General features: G+C 40.9%; 1 protein-coding gene across 1 annotated transcript in view; it reads left to right on the plus strand.

Moving 5' to 3' along the window:
* The window catches only part of FREM1 (FRAS1 related extracellular matrix 1), a 131,612-nt gene that overhangs the window by 81,698 nt on the left and 35,089 nt on the right, over positions 1–14,825 (plus strand). Inside the window, 3 exon segments of the mRNA XM_080709437.1 lie at positions 2,870–3,284; positions 9,601–9,802; positions 10,518–10,662. Of these exon segments, the coding sequence (XP_080565563.1) occupies positions 2,870–3,284; positions 9,601–9,802; positions 10,518–10,662 (762 nt within the window).

Below are 14,825 nucleotides of genomic sequence, written 5' to 3' on the forward strand. Positions count from 1 at the left end.
ATTTCAGTAGCATTATTATTTTTAGAGATTTTTTTTTTTTTTTTTTTTTTTTGCGGGTCTGGGGATGGAACCCAGGGGCATTCTACCTCCGAGCTACACCACCTGCCCTATTTGTTATTCTTTATTTTGAAACAGGGTCTCACTTAGTTGCAGAGGGCCTCGCTAAGTAGCTGAGGCTGGCTTTGGACCTGTGCGATCCTCCTGTCTCAGCCTCCCAAGTACTGGGATTGCAAACATGTGCCACCGTGCCCGGCTATTTTTAGAGATTTTGACATCAGTAGCAGATAAGAGTGTATCCTTTGTGAATATTTCTAGCAACTATGTAAATGAAGAAAAAATAGTAAGACCTGTGTATTAGTTAGCTGTTAAGAGCTATGACCAAGATATCAGACAAGAACACCTTAAAGGAGGGTACTGAACTTGGTGGTGTATGCCTGTAATCCCAATACTTGGGAGGCAGAGACAGGAGGAGCCCAGGCTTAAGGCAAGTTTCTATGACTTAGTGAGGCCCTCAGCAACTTAGCAAGATCCTGTTTTGTTTTTTGTTTAAAAAAATAAGTAAATAGGGCTGGGGGTATGACTTAGAGGTAGAATGTCCCCAAGTTTGATCCGCAATGCCAAAAGAAAAATAAATAAATAAATAAATAAATAAATAAATGCAGAAAAAATGTATTTTGCCTTATGTTTTTAGAGATTCGGTCCATGCTTGGCTGGCTCACTCATCCTAGGCCTGAGGCAAAACAGAACATTATGGCAGAAAGGAGTGATAGAGGAGAGCTTCTCAGCTCCGGCATCTGGGAAGCAGGAAGAGAGGAAGGGGCCAGAGAAAAAGGCAGACACTTCCTGAGCATGCCACCAGGAACCTGTTTCCTCCAACTGGGTCCCACCTCAAAGAAATGCAGTTAGCTTTGAGTGGTCCATCCACTGATGAGGTCAGCACCTCCGGATCCAGTCTTTCCCCAAAGCCCAGCTCTGCACACACAAGACCACAGTATCTATTCCACAACCAAACCATAACTGTATCGTACAACTGAGCAGTTAATTCTCAGGACATCGCTTAGATCTATAATAAATGGGGGTGTCTGTAGTAAATGTGTCAACCTCTTTTGATAGTAATGATTTTCTATCTTTTCAGAGAATTAATATTGTGGTTTCTTTGCATAATTGCAGGATAATCTACTTTCTTTAAAATAAAAATAACATGTCGAACTGTTATTAAGATATTTATATTAGTGTTATCATTATTGTGAGACTGACTGCAGAGAGAATGTGATTTAGAGACCAATATAATAAAACACATTATGGTATCACAGACACGAGATTGTAAGAGGATTGGTTTACCTTGAATGTCCGGTTTTTAACTTTCTCGTTATAGTTTTGTGATGGTGCTCAGCAGTAACTCTTTTTTGGTGGATTGTTACACGAGCACTTATTAAAAATTCCGTAAGAGCAGAGGATGTAGGGTCAAAAGTTCTGCATTCTAGTCCTAGTCCATTCTAGTCCCAGTCTGCCTTATGATCTTTGGCCAAGTTTCTGAACTCCAAGAAATTAGAGCTTCATAAAACATTATCAAGTTGGATGGTGATCATCTGACCTGTCCCCTTCATTTTACAGAAGAATAAAATGAGGCCTCCAAAGGGGAGATAAGTAGCCAAGCAAGGGAGGGAGGAATGGGGAGGGAATTGGGTAGGGTTAAATCAGTGATGTGTGCATGTATGTACACTCAAGTTTTTTACCCCAATATGATGTATGAATATAATGCACCAATAAAAAATTTTAAAAAAGAAATTATATTTTACCTTAATATCACCATGATGTATAATTACAATGTACCAACAAAAGTATAAAAATATGTACAGATATATATATATATATATATATATATATATATATATATATATTTTTTTTTTGGTGGTACTGGGGGTGGAACCCAGAGGATTTCTACCTCTGGGCTATACTTCCAGACATTTTTTATATTTTATTTGGAAACAGGGTCTCACTAAGTTGCTGAGAGCCTCACTAAGTAGCTGAGGCTGGCTTCAAACCCGTGCAATCCTCCTGTTTCAGCCTCCCAAGCGTGGGGATTACAAGCGTGCGCCACCATGCCTGGCTTATGTACAGATATTGTAAAAAAAAAAAAAAAAAAAAGGGAGATGATAGGTAAGATTACATATTTTTTTCATGTGGTCGCATACACCTATAATCCCAGTGGTTTGGGATTGAGGCAAAATAATCACAAGGGAATATATCTGAGTGGTAGATTGAACTTCTCTGTTCAATCCTTACATATATATATATATATATATATATATATATATATATATATATATATATATATATATAATTACATGGCTATGTAATGTGATCTTCTCTTAAGAAATTTACCATAAAAAACATGGATAGACTGAATTATCCAAATTCAGCCTGTTCAGCACTTCATTGAATTGGCTCCCTAATTATCAGTCTTAAAGCTTAGCCTATTGCATTCTCATGACAAAATATGATTGCAAAGTTATAAATCTACAAAATGAGTATACTCTTCAACCTCAAGTAATGGGTCTAATTGGATCTGAAATCCCTGTTTGAAGCAAGAGACTACACTGAGCTGCGGCAAGCCTGCCTGCTCCTTCGTGTGAGTCTGCTGTCACTGTTGCTGAAGAAAATACTCTGGGACATAAAATGGTCAGCTTGTGTGTTCCCCGGTGACTGGTCTGATGATAGAAAGGCCTTCTTCTGAAAGATTTGCCCCGACTTCATTTGAGTCCCCACACGACATATCCTTTAGTAAAGGCGTGTGTTGTTATCATTTCATCCCACTAGATGGTGACCAAGAACCCATGCTGAAGGCTGCCTTGCCTCTCTTTGTCAGATTCGTCATCAGCAATGGACTGCGGACCAAGCACGGGGTGTTTGAGATCACACTGGAGACTGTGGACAGAGCCTTGCCGGTGGTGACCAGGAACAAAGGGCTGAGGCTGGCCGAGGGCACCGTGGGCCTGCTTTCTCCTGACCTCCTCCAGCTGGCTGACCCTGACACGCCTGCGGAGACCCTCACCTTCCTCCTGGCCCGGCTCCCGCAGCATGGTCGGCTCTACCTGCGGGGGACAGCGCTGCTTCAACACAATTTCACGCAGCAGGATGTGGACAGCAGGAGTGTGGCCTATCAGCACTCGGGAGACAATGCACAGATGGACTGCTTTACTTTCGTGGCCACAGATAGGACAAACCGAGGCTTCATTGTGGATGGGAGAGTGTGGGAAGAGCCTGTTCTGTTCACCATTCAGGCAAGTATGGCAGACACGCGGTCTGGGCCAGAGGTGTGAAGATGGCCCCTCAAGGTCTGTTTCCTCATTCTCTTTCCTCTTTCATCCAGGTACATCATGCTAGGCACATTAATATGGGTAAAATGACAAGGTCTCTCCTGTGTCTGGGCCAGGGACTGGCCTTAAGAGCCAGTGAAAGTATAGGAAGGAACAGAACATGGCCTAGGAGTCAAACAAACCCAGGCTTGAATTTCTGCTTTGCCATTCATTAACTGTGTGACCTTAAGGAGTTCTTTAACTCTTCTGATTCTCATTCTTCTCTCTCTCTCCTCTCTCTCTTCTCTCTCTCTCTCTCTCTCTCTCTCCCTCTCTCGTGGTTCTAGAGGGCCTTTCTTCCTCCAAGCTACACTCCCAGACCTATTTTTTAAAATTGTTATTGCTGCACTGTAGTCCTGCATCTTAATGCAGTACAAGATGGTAGAGGCATCCATGCACACCTCACTCATTTAGCCCTTACCCAATTCCCACCCCTATTTTGTTTGAAAACAGGGTCTCACTAAGCTGCTGAGAGCCTCACTAAGTAGCTGAGGCTGGCTTCGAACCTGTGCAATCCTCCTGTCTCAGCTTCCCAAGTACTGGGATTACAAGTGTGTGCCACCACGCCCACCTCACTTTCCTTCTCTGAAAACCATCCCTACAGCCTTGTGGCTGGAATAAGATTAGGTATCCAAGCTGGGCGTGGTGGCACACGCTTATAATTTCAGCATTTGGGAGGCTGAGACAGGAGGATCATGGTTCGTGGACAGCCTCAGCTACTTAGTGAGGCCTTCTGCAACTTAGTGAGACCCTGTTTCAAAATAAAAAAAAAAATAGGGCAGGGGGTGTAGCTCGGAGGTCGAATGCCCCCAGACCCACAAAAAAAAAAAAAATTAGGTAGCCAAGGCACTAGCACATTGCCTGAAACATCTTTGTTATTCAGTTTCACGATATCAGTAACTATGCTATTAGGATGATACTTAGTGGTCCATATCATCTACTAGCATTTTATAGTTTCTTTTGTATGAGTGCATGTGCATGCAAGGGTGGGGATCTAACCCAAGGCCTTGAGCATGCTAAGCATACGGTCTGCCATTCAGCCTTAACCCCATCCCTGCTGTTTCAACTAAATACATTAAATTTTACAAGACATCATCGATACTACTGGTCTAACAACGATAAAGATACTAAGAAAAGGAGCTGCATTTTTTTAATTAACTAGAGTTCTAACCCACTTTACACAAACCTCATCTGATTCTCATAAAAATCCTCTGAGGTACCTTTTATTCTCTATATTTCATAGATGAAGAAACTGAGGGTTAGGAAATTAATAGTGTGATCAAATACAAAGTCCTCAAGTCTTTGTGATTCCCAAATCTGCCCTTTTTATAGCAGTACCATACCACATTCACTTACTTTTGCAGTGGTTGTTGGAGGACATAGTGTTTTTCTTCTTTTTGTCAAAACCCATGAAATATGCTCTAGCTCTCAAACTTTTGAATTTATTTTCCTTGGGCTTAGACCACCCGTGTTCTATGTACTTCTGCCAATAGCAAGCAAGATAATTTGTCCTTTATTTCATGATACTGTCCGACTACTAAAATAATTATTTTCCCCTTGCTCTTTAGTCTCTGTTATAGTTAGGTTTCTCCAGGGTGTGTGTGTGTGTGTGTGTGTACGCATGTGCATGCATGTGCATGAATATGCACACACACAACTGTTTATATGAATATATAGTATACATATATCAATATTATCTATATTTTTATACATACAGAGACATATGGGAAATGAGAGAGAGAGAGAGAGAGAGAGAGAGAGAGAGAGAGAGAGAGAGAGGGAGAGAGAGAGAGAGAGAGAGAGAGTGAGTTATTAAGGAATGGGCTTCTGCAGTCATAGGGCCTGCACACACATACACAGAGCAAAGCCGCCAGTGGGAGATGATGCTGCAGCCTTGAATCCACAGGTAGTCTGGAGACAGTTCTTTTCTCCTCTGGAGATCTCAGTCTTTTTTCTTAAGTCCAAAATGAATTGGACAAAACCGCTCATACTACGAAGAGAAGTCAGGATCTTTACTCAAGATCTGCTGCTTTAAACCTTAATCACAAGCCTCTCCCCTGATATTGACCGGACAGCTAAGGCCTCACCGCCTGGAAAAGCTGACAGGATTAACCTTCACAGTGTCCATCTAAGGTGGGGGGTCACAATAACACAGAGTGGGTGCTGGATGAATCCATGGCACTGGGAAGCCCCCAAAGTGTAATGAAACAGTGACCCACTAGGGAAGGAGAAGAGGTATGGATATCATTGATACAATGCCTGAAGAGTACTTAGTGCTTGTTAAAGTTATTGCTTTTTTGAAATTGATTGTTATTAGTCCCATCCCACTCTTCAGGCTATTAGTGTCTTTTTCTCAGTTCTTAACTCCCTGTTCTGGGTTGAGAAATGCCACTGTACCATCCGGCCAGGAATAATTTTCTGAGTTTGTTTGGCTGCAAATTTGTAAAGAATTATAAATTCTGAGGAACATAAGAGTTCCCTTTTATACTCCAGAGCAGAGATGGAGGAGGGGGTGGAGTTTGGAGAAAGTGCCAGAACTTAGATCAGTTCTCTCCTAACACCAACACTTGTCTTACAGAGCATGGCGATCGTGAAAGGATAGCTCTTGAAAATCGTAGAATTTACTGATAAGGAAAACGTTGGGTAGGTGTTGTAAAGCCTCTTTTCCATCAAAAGTGCAAGGTTTTCCTCACCAAACATATATTTATGTATAAAAATCTCACAAGAAAAATCTCAGACTTTGTCCCCAAATTTCCCTGAATTTCCTGGTGTCTCTGAGCAGAAGGTCAAGTAGCATAGGAAGCAACTAGCCCTGCCAGTCATGCAGGAGAGATGGCACCCTAAGGCCCTTGCGTCCAAGGGCTTCTTCTGCTTAGACAACATGATGCTGCCTGCCACCTAACTATGAATGGGTGTAAATTAGCCCGCGGAGCATGGGCGAAGCAACTTAATGAAGAAATGTGGATAACTGGGGGCAAAGATACTGGATGTAACATGTGCAAAGCGCAGGTGTGCCTGACAGATGGCAGCAGGCGCCACCTGACCGCCGTGTGGTAGGAGGTCATGTCTGTCGGATCAAGACCAGTGCAACCCATGGTCTCTTTCTGTGAAGTGGACAGGGCTTGAGGGGAGGGAGAGAGAGCCTCTTCATTGCATTCCGTGGCTCTGGTATGTCTGGGCTGATTTTCATAAATCCAAAGGATACAGCCTTCTCTTAAAAAAAAAAGTCTTGTAGTCCAATATTTTTAATGCTTCTAATATACCAAGCCAGAAGAACTGTTTTTGAGAAGCTAGAGGTTTTATTTCAGCACGAGTACGACCAGAAGCATAACAGGGAATCATGCAACTAGAATTTTGATATTAATTTTTTTTACAAACAAAATGAATACAGCAAGCATTTATAACTGTTGTAGCACTTTTCTTTTCTTTTCTGCGGGTCTGGGGATGGAACCCGGGGGCACTTGACCTTCGAGCTACACCCCCTGCCCTATTTTTTATTCTTTATTTTGAAACCGGGTCTCACTGAGTTGCAGAGGGCCTCACTAAGTAGCTGAGGCTGTTCGCAAACCGCGATCCTCGAGTCTCAGCCTCCCGAATGCTGGGACTACAAGCGTGTGCCACCACGCCCGGCTAGCACTTTTCTTTTTAAGGAAAATGTAATATTAAAAAAAAAAAACAATAAGAAGAATCCTTCATCCATCCTTGGGGATTTTCTCACCTGGTCCGGAATATTACTTTTCCTCTTCTTCCATGAGCCATTTCTCCACCATGTCAGGAGAGTGTCTGTCCTCCACAGCCCCTGGCCACAGCTGACTCCCCACCTCCCACCCAACCTCACGGCTCTCAAAGCTGTAGGAGAGTAGGAGGAGACTATAGGAGACTCTACAGAGGAGCAGAAGAATGCCTATGACTGTTGAAAACGTTGCTTTTATAGTTTATAACATAATTGTCCATTGTAATTCATAAACTGCCAGGCGTGATGATGTATGCCGGTCATCTCCAGCTACGTGGGCCAGCATGGGAAACTTAGTGAGAAACTGTCTCAAAATCAAATATAAAGGACTGGCGATGCAGCTCAGGGGCTCGCCTAGCCTGTGCCCCTAATGTCCATCTCCAATACTGCACACACAAAAAATATAAAATAAAATAAGCATAAATTATAGAAAGAATAAGAGAGAGAGATTTCACAGTCATACCACTGAAGGATAATAATTTGGGTAGCTTTCTTCTACTCTTTTAGTCTGTGCAATAAAAATCAAATTGTATGTACTAATATGCATGTTGCCTATTTATGCTCTTCTTAGGCTATGAATATTTCTTCATGTCATTAAATATTCCTTGAAAACATGATACTTAAGGGCTGTGTGGGACTCAGTTTCAGGGAGAAATGGCTTATAAATCCTCATTTGGACATTTATGATTTTTACCTTTTTTGTTAATTGTTAGTATAAATAATATTTTGTGAATATATTTCATATACTTGTTACATACAGTTCTATATACACATCTAATTGTTTCTGTTCAATATTTTCTGGAGAAAAATCTTTCACTATTTTGTACCTTTACCAGAAAAATGTAAAAGTATTTGTGTCTCCACATAGTTACCAACACAAGTGACAATTGTTTTCTCTTTTTAAGAACCTTGCTGCCGGGCATGGTGGTGCACACTTGTAATCCTAGAACTTGGGGGGCTGAGACAGGAGGATCACGCAGGTTCGAAGCTAGTCTCAGCTACTTAGTGAGGCTCTCAGCAACTTAGTGAGACCCTGTTTCCAAATATAAAATAGGTCTGGGAGTATAGCCAGGAGGTAGAAAGCCCCTGGGTTCCATCCCAGTACCACACAAAAAAGTACCTTGCCAGTTTTAGATTAAAAATAATTTATTATAAAGTTCATCATATAAATAAAGGAGGAGCTACCATTTTTCACCATTCCAGGTCAAACGAATAGTTGTGGGAAAATACTCCCGGACGTTTGTCTATATAAATATGACAGATTTTTTTTTTTTTGTGATACTGAGGTTCCTGGAAACCCTTCTCTGGGCTACACTTTCAGATCTATTTTACATATTATTTTTATTTGGAAACAGGGTCTCTTAAGCCAGAGAGGCTGGCTTCGAACCTGCGCAATCCTCCTGTCTCCACCTCCCAAGCGCGGAGATTACAAGCATGCGCCACCACGCCCTGCGACAGACTTATTTTTAACAAAGGTGGTATTATAGTCATCTTCTTTTCAGCAACTTGCTGATTTTTTTTATTAACATGAAATTTAAAAACTCACTGTTGATTCATTTCACTGCTCTTCTTTATCATAATACAGGACACTTATGATGTTATCATTGACATGAAGTCTTTGCTTCCCTCCGATAAAGTAAAATATGTGTAGTATCATTTTGCGGTCAGTGACGTTAAACTCTGAGACAGAGACAGGGAAATGACAGCTGTATTCTGTTTCTGGTATTGGTGGTGAATTTGTGCTAATCCATCCAATCCTGCTCCATTTTTGACCTACTGTAGACTTTTGCAAGATGGACTGAGCTCCATCCAGACAACCAAACCTGAGTGAAGTCTTCTGTAGTGTTAGGTGCTAAGCTCTTGTTCTCACTCAGGACTAATTGCCCAGCCGCTGTCCTCACAAATCTAGCCCACCTGTTAAGTTGCCTGCTCCTCAGTGAAGCAAATAAGCAATCACTTTCATGGTTTTCTTACTAAGGTATTTTTATTTTAATTTGGCCATTTGAGCAAAGGCATGAGAAAAATAATTCTGCATTTGTGAGCCCTTAGAAGCCTGCTCCTGTAAATCATAAAATACTGGGAAAACGTGGACAATCCCTTTGTGATGCTAACTTTATGTTCAGCAGAGTAATTTTGGGTCAGTTTTAACATCTTTGTGAAACAAACATCCCTAGGCTTCTGCTACGGCTCGGGCATTGCGCCAGGTGCAGGGCATGGGGAGGCGTGCATCTGTCCCCGTGAAGTGTATATCCTAAGCCAGAGGCAGGCATTAGGCAAACGAATAAAGTTGGGTGATGGTTTATAATGAAAGGTTGGCCTCTGTTCTAGGCACGGTTATATTTGCTGAGGATATTGTAAACAAGATGTTCTTCAGCAGAAGTCAACAAATGAGGAGTATTAGAAATCTGAGTCTTGAGTGAGTTTATCACTCTTGAACCAATAAAGCCCCGCATCTCCCGGGCCGAGCAGTCTTTAGATAATATTATATGGAATTATTCATGATTTCAGGTGGATCCACTGGACAAAGTAGCCCCCCGGATTACACTCATGCATTCTCCCTCTCAAGTGGGGCTCCTGAAGAATGGCTGTTATGGGATTTACATCACTTCCCGGGTGCTGAAGGCCTCGGACCCGGACACCAAGGACCATCAGATTATCTTTAAGATTTTACGAGGCCCACTACACGGACATTTGGAGAACACAACGACAGGTACTGGCTTCCCGAGTCCTTGTAATTGCTCATTTGAAATACCCAGTGGCTGGCAGGGCTGGAGAGTAATTTAATTAAGTGCAAACCCATTTGGTAAGGACTCCCCGGGGCTTACTGATAGATGCAGTTTATAAATCAATATTGGTGCTAAAGAGGGTTTGAAGCTGAGCCTTCCTAAATTCATCTGGACTGGAAGAACCAAATACTGGTATACAGCTGTTGATTGTTTACAGTATTTTTCAACAGCCAAATTGTAATATATTCATAACACAGTGCCAGGGCCGAATTCATATTTGTGATTGATTTTTCTTCTATGATGAATACTAAATGATATCAGCTCCTTAAAAATGTTTCTGAGGTTTTTTTTAAAATGATTTCTCTGGATTATATATTATTTGTGCTTAATGAAGACAGCGATCATAAATATATCACTAAACAGGATGGCACAGATCTACTTTATTACTTTATTTTTCTACTCCACTTCCAATTGTTTTTTTATCTTTACGGAAAATATTTCTGAAGCCAAGTAACTTAAAGCTTAAGTTTATTGCATTTGAGTTTTAAGATAGTTGTAGTAATTTTAATTTCTTAAAAAATTTACTTTGGCTATTTTTGAAGCCATATTTTCAGTTTAAAAAAAGCCATACATTTTAATCAGCACTTATGAAATGCTTTGATTGATTACTCATGAGATTAGTTTATTTCTTTTTTGTAGGTGAATTTATCAGCGAGAAATTTTGCCAAAAGGACTTGAACAGTAAGACTATTCTTTACATCATAAACCCATCTTTGGAAGTAAATTCAGATATCATGGAATTTCAAGTTATGGACCCCACAGGGAACTCTGCCGCTCCTCAAATGTAAATTCTTCTGATTATTTAAAAGTCCTGCATGTACTGTCCAAAATGTATCTGATTAGGGAAATTAAATGATCGTTTTCAAACAGAACCTAAAAACATAAATTGATAGATTGTTTCATACCCTCTTAGAAATTCTGGAGAAGAAATTTTATGTTTGTTACTGGTCAGTCATAGAAAAGTCAATAGCTTTACAGAATATGGAAACACTAAAAGGTTAAGTTGAACAATGCCATTCGTAGTATACGTGACAGTGCATACACTTTTCACACACAGAAAAAAAGGTTGTCTTGAGAGTTCACTAATATCTGGGCCTGAGCTTACAGGTGCATGTATAAATACTACCACCAGAGGGCGCTGTAGGACTACATTAGTAACTTGAGTCTTCTAAACTATCTAGGATGGGGAAAAATAAAGTGGTCAAAGGGTTAGCCAAACATATCTTCGTCTTACCAAAAACAAAACAAAACAAACACTTCATAAGTTAATAAGCTGATCATTGGTAATATGAAAATAGTGTAAAAATGCAAAGACTTGGGAAAGTATTGACATTTGAAAGTATTATATGGTGTACAGCCCTCAAAATAAAAACTCAGAATTAGCAAGATCATAGTAATTTCACTGACTTGGTCCCTTTTTCAGAATTTTCTTGAATGTAGGCCTTGAATAATTTACCTGCTGGCAGTTGGTTATAAAAAGGTTGATGAGGCCTTTTCTCCTTGGTTAACCTACCTTCCTTCCTTTCTTTTTTCCTTCCTTCCTTCTTTCCTTTCTTCCTTCCTTCTCTCCTTCTTTTCTTTCTCTTTCTTCCTTCTTTCTTTTTCTTTCTCATTCTCTTTCACTTTCTTATTTGATGCCATTCCCAGATACATCAAAGAAAAGTTGTTCATTTATTCTAGTTAAATATTCGCCCTAGGGTAGAAATACTAATCAACGTAAATGAGTATGCTCTACTATGCTTCCTTTGCCATAAATATCATCAAAGGGAGAGAAGAAAGCTGAGAAACCCTTCTCAGTAGTCTTCATTCACCCCTTTTCTTTCCTGAGTTGTCATTCTAACATTGGCCAGTAGAGGTCTCTGTGGTCATTGTTAAAAAATTGGTGTCCTCTTAAAACACGCCTCCACTGCCCTAAGCAAGCAATTCACCTGTATTTTACTAACACTGCAGATTTCTGTTGAGTAGCCATTATGTGCCAGGCACACAGTTCTGGGAGCTGAGAAACAGGTATAACAAGGAAGATCTGGCCACTGAAAATTAAAATACAGTCTTAAGGTTATAAAACTAAAATGGATGGTTCCCTCCCCATTAAACTGTCTTTGTGTAAGAGAAATGTTTCTCAGAATCATAGTCTTTAAGATATATCCACTCATTGTAATTCCCGAAAAATCTTTTAATTAGAAAGCAATTTTTTTTTTTGGTATTGGGGGTGGAACCCAGAGGCTTTCTACCTCCGGGCTATACTCCCAGACCTATTTTATATTTTATTTAGAAACAGGGTTTCACTAAGTTGCTGAGAGCCTCACTAAGTACCTGAGGCTGGCTTTGAACCTGTGCGATCCTCCTGTCTCAGCCTCCCAAGTGCGGGTATTACAAGCGTGCGCCACCACACCCGGCTGAGAAAGCAATTTTTAAAAAATTCTGTTCCAGCCGGACGTGGTGGCGCGCGCTTGTAATCCCAGGATCACAGGAGATCCTGTGAGACAGGAGGATCACAGGTTCGTGGCCAGGCTCAGCTACTTAGTGAGGCCCTCTGCAACTTAGTGAGACCGTTTCAAAATAAAGAATAAAAAATAGAGCTGGGGGTGTAGCTCAGAGATAGAATATCCCTGGGTTCCATCCTCAGTACCGCAAAAAAAAAAACTGTTCCAAAAATATTAATAAATCAAACTCAATTGGTTTAATCAATTTTATTTGACAACTTTTTAAATAATTCAACTAAAAATATAATTTGATCAGATGTGCCACGGACCTAAGGCTGACCTCTGGTCCTCTACATGGGGATGAAGTATAGAAGACAGGGATTTTTCTGTCAGCAAGGGCACCTGATTGATACCGCTGCCTCCAGAGGCACTTTCCATTTCTTATTATTATCCAGGACATTGTTTTTTGAGGATGATTTATATTTTATTTATTTATTTATTTATTTATTTATTTATTTATTTATTTGTGGTACTGGGGTTCCTGGAAGTCCTACCTCCGCGCTACACTCCCAGACATATTTTTACATTTTTATTTGGAAACAGGGTCTCCTAAGCCAGCGCGCGCGGCTGGCTTCGAACCTGCGCGATCCTCCTGTCTCTGCCTCCCAAGTGCGGGGATTACAAGCTTGCGCCACCACGCCCGGCATGATTTATATTTTAAAATAACCCTATGCCATGCATGGTGGCACATGCTTATAATCCCAGCATTTGGAGGCTGAGACTGGCGGATCGCAGTTCTCAGACTGACTCAGCTACTTAGTGAGGCCCTTTGCAACTCAATGAGGCCCTGTTTCAAAATAAAGAATAAAAAATAGGGCTGGGGGTATTTCTTGGAGGTAGAGTGTCCCTGGGTTCCATCCTCAGTACCACAAAAATCCTAAAAGTTGCACGAGAATCACAACAGAATCTACTTACTAAAACGATAGTCATTATTGAGTCTATTTTAAATAGCTTCTGCTTATGTTGGGAACTGGTTTTCATGTGCCTCAGCCAGAGATGTCTCTATTCCAACTAAAAATGATGGGAGCCAATGAAGTGAAATGTTACAGCATGTAGCTATTGAGAGGCAATGCAGAAGCAATCTTGATTTGATGTCGACATACTTCCGGTTCTTTTCTTTAAAGTAGGTGGGAAGAGGTAGAACATACTCAGCAGCTATCTTTATCATTTTTGTGTGGAATGGTTGCCTCCCCACAGCCTCATTTCTAAGTAGATGTTTTATGGAACTAGATGCATATTGTCCTAAGGAACATGTACTGAATAGTGGTTATCTTTCCAAGACAACCAGCAAAAGCCTGCTTACATGTACAATGTAAATCACGGGCATTTGAAACCTAATTATTATTATTATTGTTATTATTATCATTATCATTGCTCTATTTTATGTTGTTCATTTAATCACTGCAAACACCTGTGAGTCTGGTATCATCGTAATCCAGAGTTTACAGATGAGGAGACTTAGGTACGGAGCTGGGAAGTGACCTTTCCCAGCTCAGCAGCTAATTAGTAAGGAAACTGGGACTCAGCCCAGGAAGGGTAGCTTTCGTGTGCGTGGCTTTCCTCACTGCACTAACTCCAACAAGCATCCTGCTCATTCTGAACAACTGCTAACCCTGCCTATGGGAATAAATAGCAGATGTACTGCCCTTCTTTCTCTATAGACATTGGCCAGAATTGCAAGAAAGAAGGAGTTCTTACCTAGCAAGGAACCTATCAGGTGTTTTAAATGTGACTTACAAGAATCAATATTAGTGTGCGTGCTACACCTAACACCCTGGGGATTGTGATACAGATAATAAACCACTGGATTTGGAGCTGAAGGACAGAGTTTGAGCTCTAGCTTTGCCGTTTACTTAGTCCTACTTGAGCCGTAGTTATCTCATCTGTAAAATGGGGTCAATCGCACTATTTATTTAGAGAAACAAGCGAGATAAAAATATATGACAGCCTCTTGTGCAAAGTCTGTAACAAGCGCAACTCGTGGTGAGGATTATGATTGTTGCTAAGTCGTGTGGGTGTTCATGTTAAGTCAGTTGGCTGTTTGAAGAAGGATCTTGGAGACATTTGGTGGATTAGAATTCCCACCTCTAATTAGAAATTGATTCTGTGGTGATTCATGAGGTAAGCCATCAATATGATCATTAATCAATAAGCTAAGTGCCGTGTTGTGCCATTGTTGCATTTCTATGCAGTTTCAGCCATGAAGGATCGATAGATGTTCCATTATAAAAAGGGTTAGGAAACGCTGGTGTAGGTAAAATGAATCAAGTTATTGCTAGCTGACTTGGCATGCTTAACACTGATGCTGTGGATAACTCAGTGGCGGCTTCCCCAGTTTCTACGCTTCCCGTCCTCCCTCTGGCAACCCGCATCCTAGCTGCATCACATCCCAGAACCATCAAGATGCTCATGTAACTGAGAATCTCTGAGAGAGGGGTTCATTATGTAGCATTCCCCAGCCTGC

This window comes from Muscardinus avellanarius (genome assembly GCF_963383645.1).
Source record: "Muscardinus avellanarius genome assembly, chromosome: 13".
Lineage (NCBI taxonomy): Eukaryota > Metazoa > Chordata > Mammalia > Rodentia > Gliridae > Muscardinus > Muscardinus avellanarius.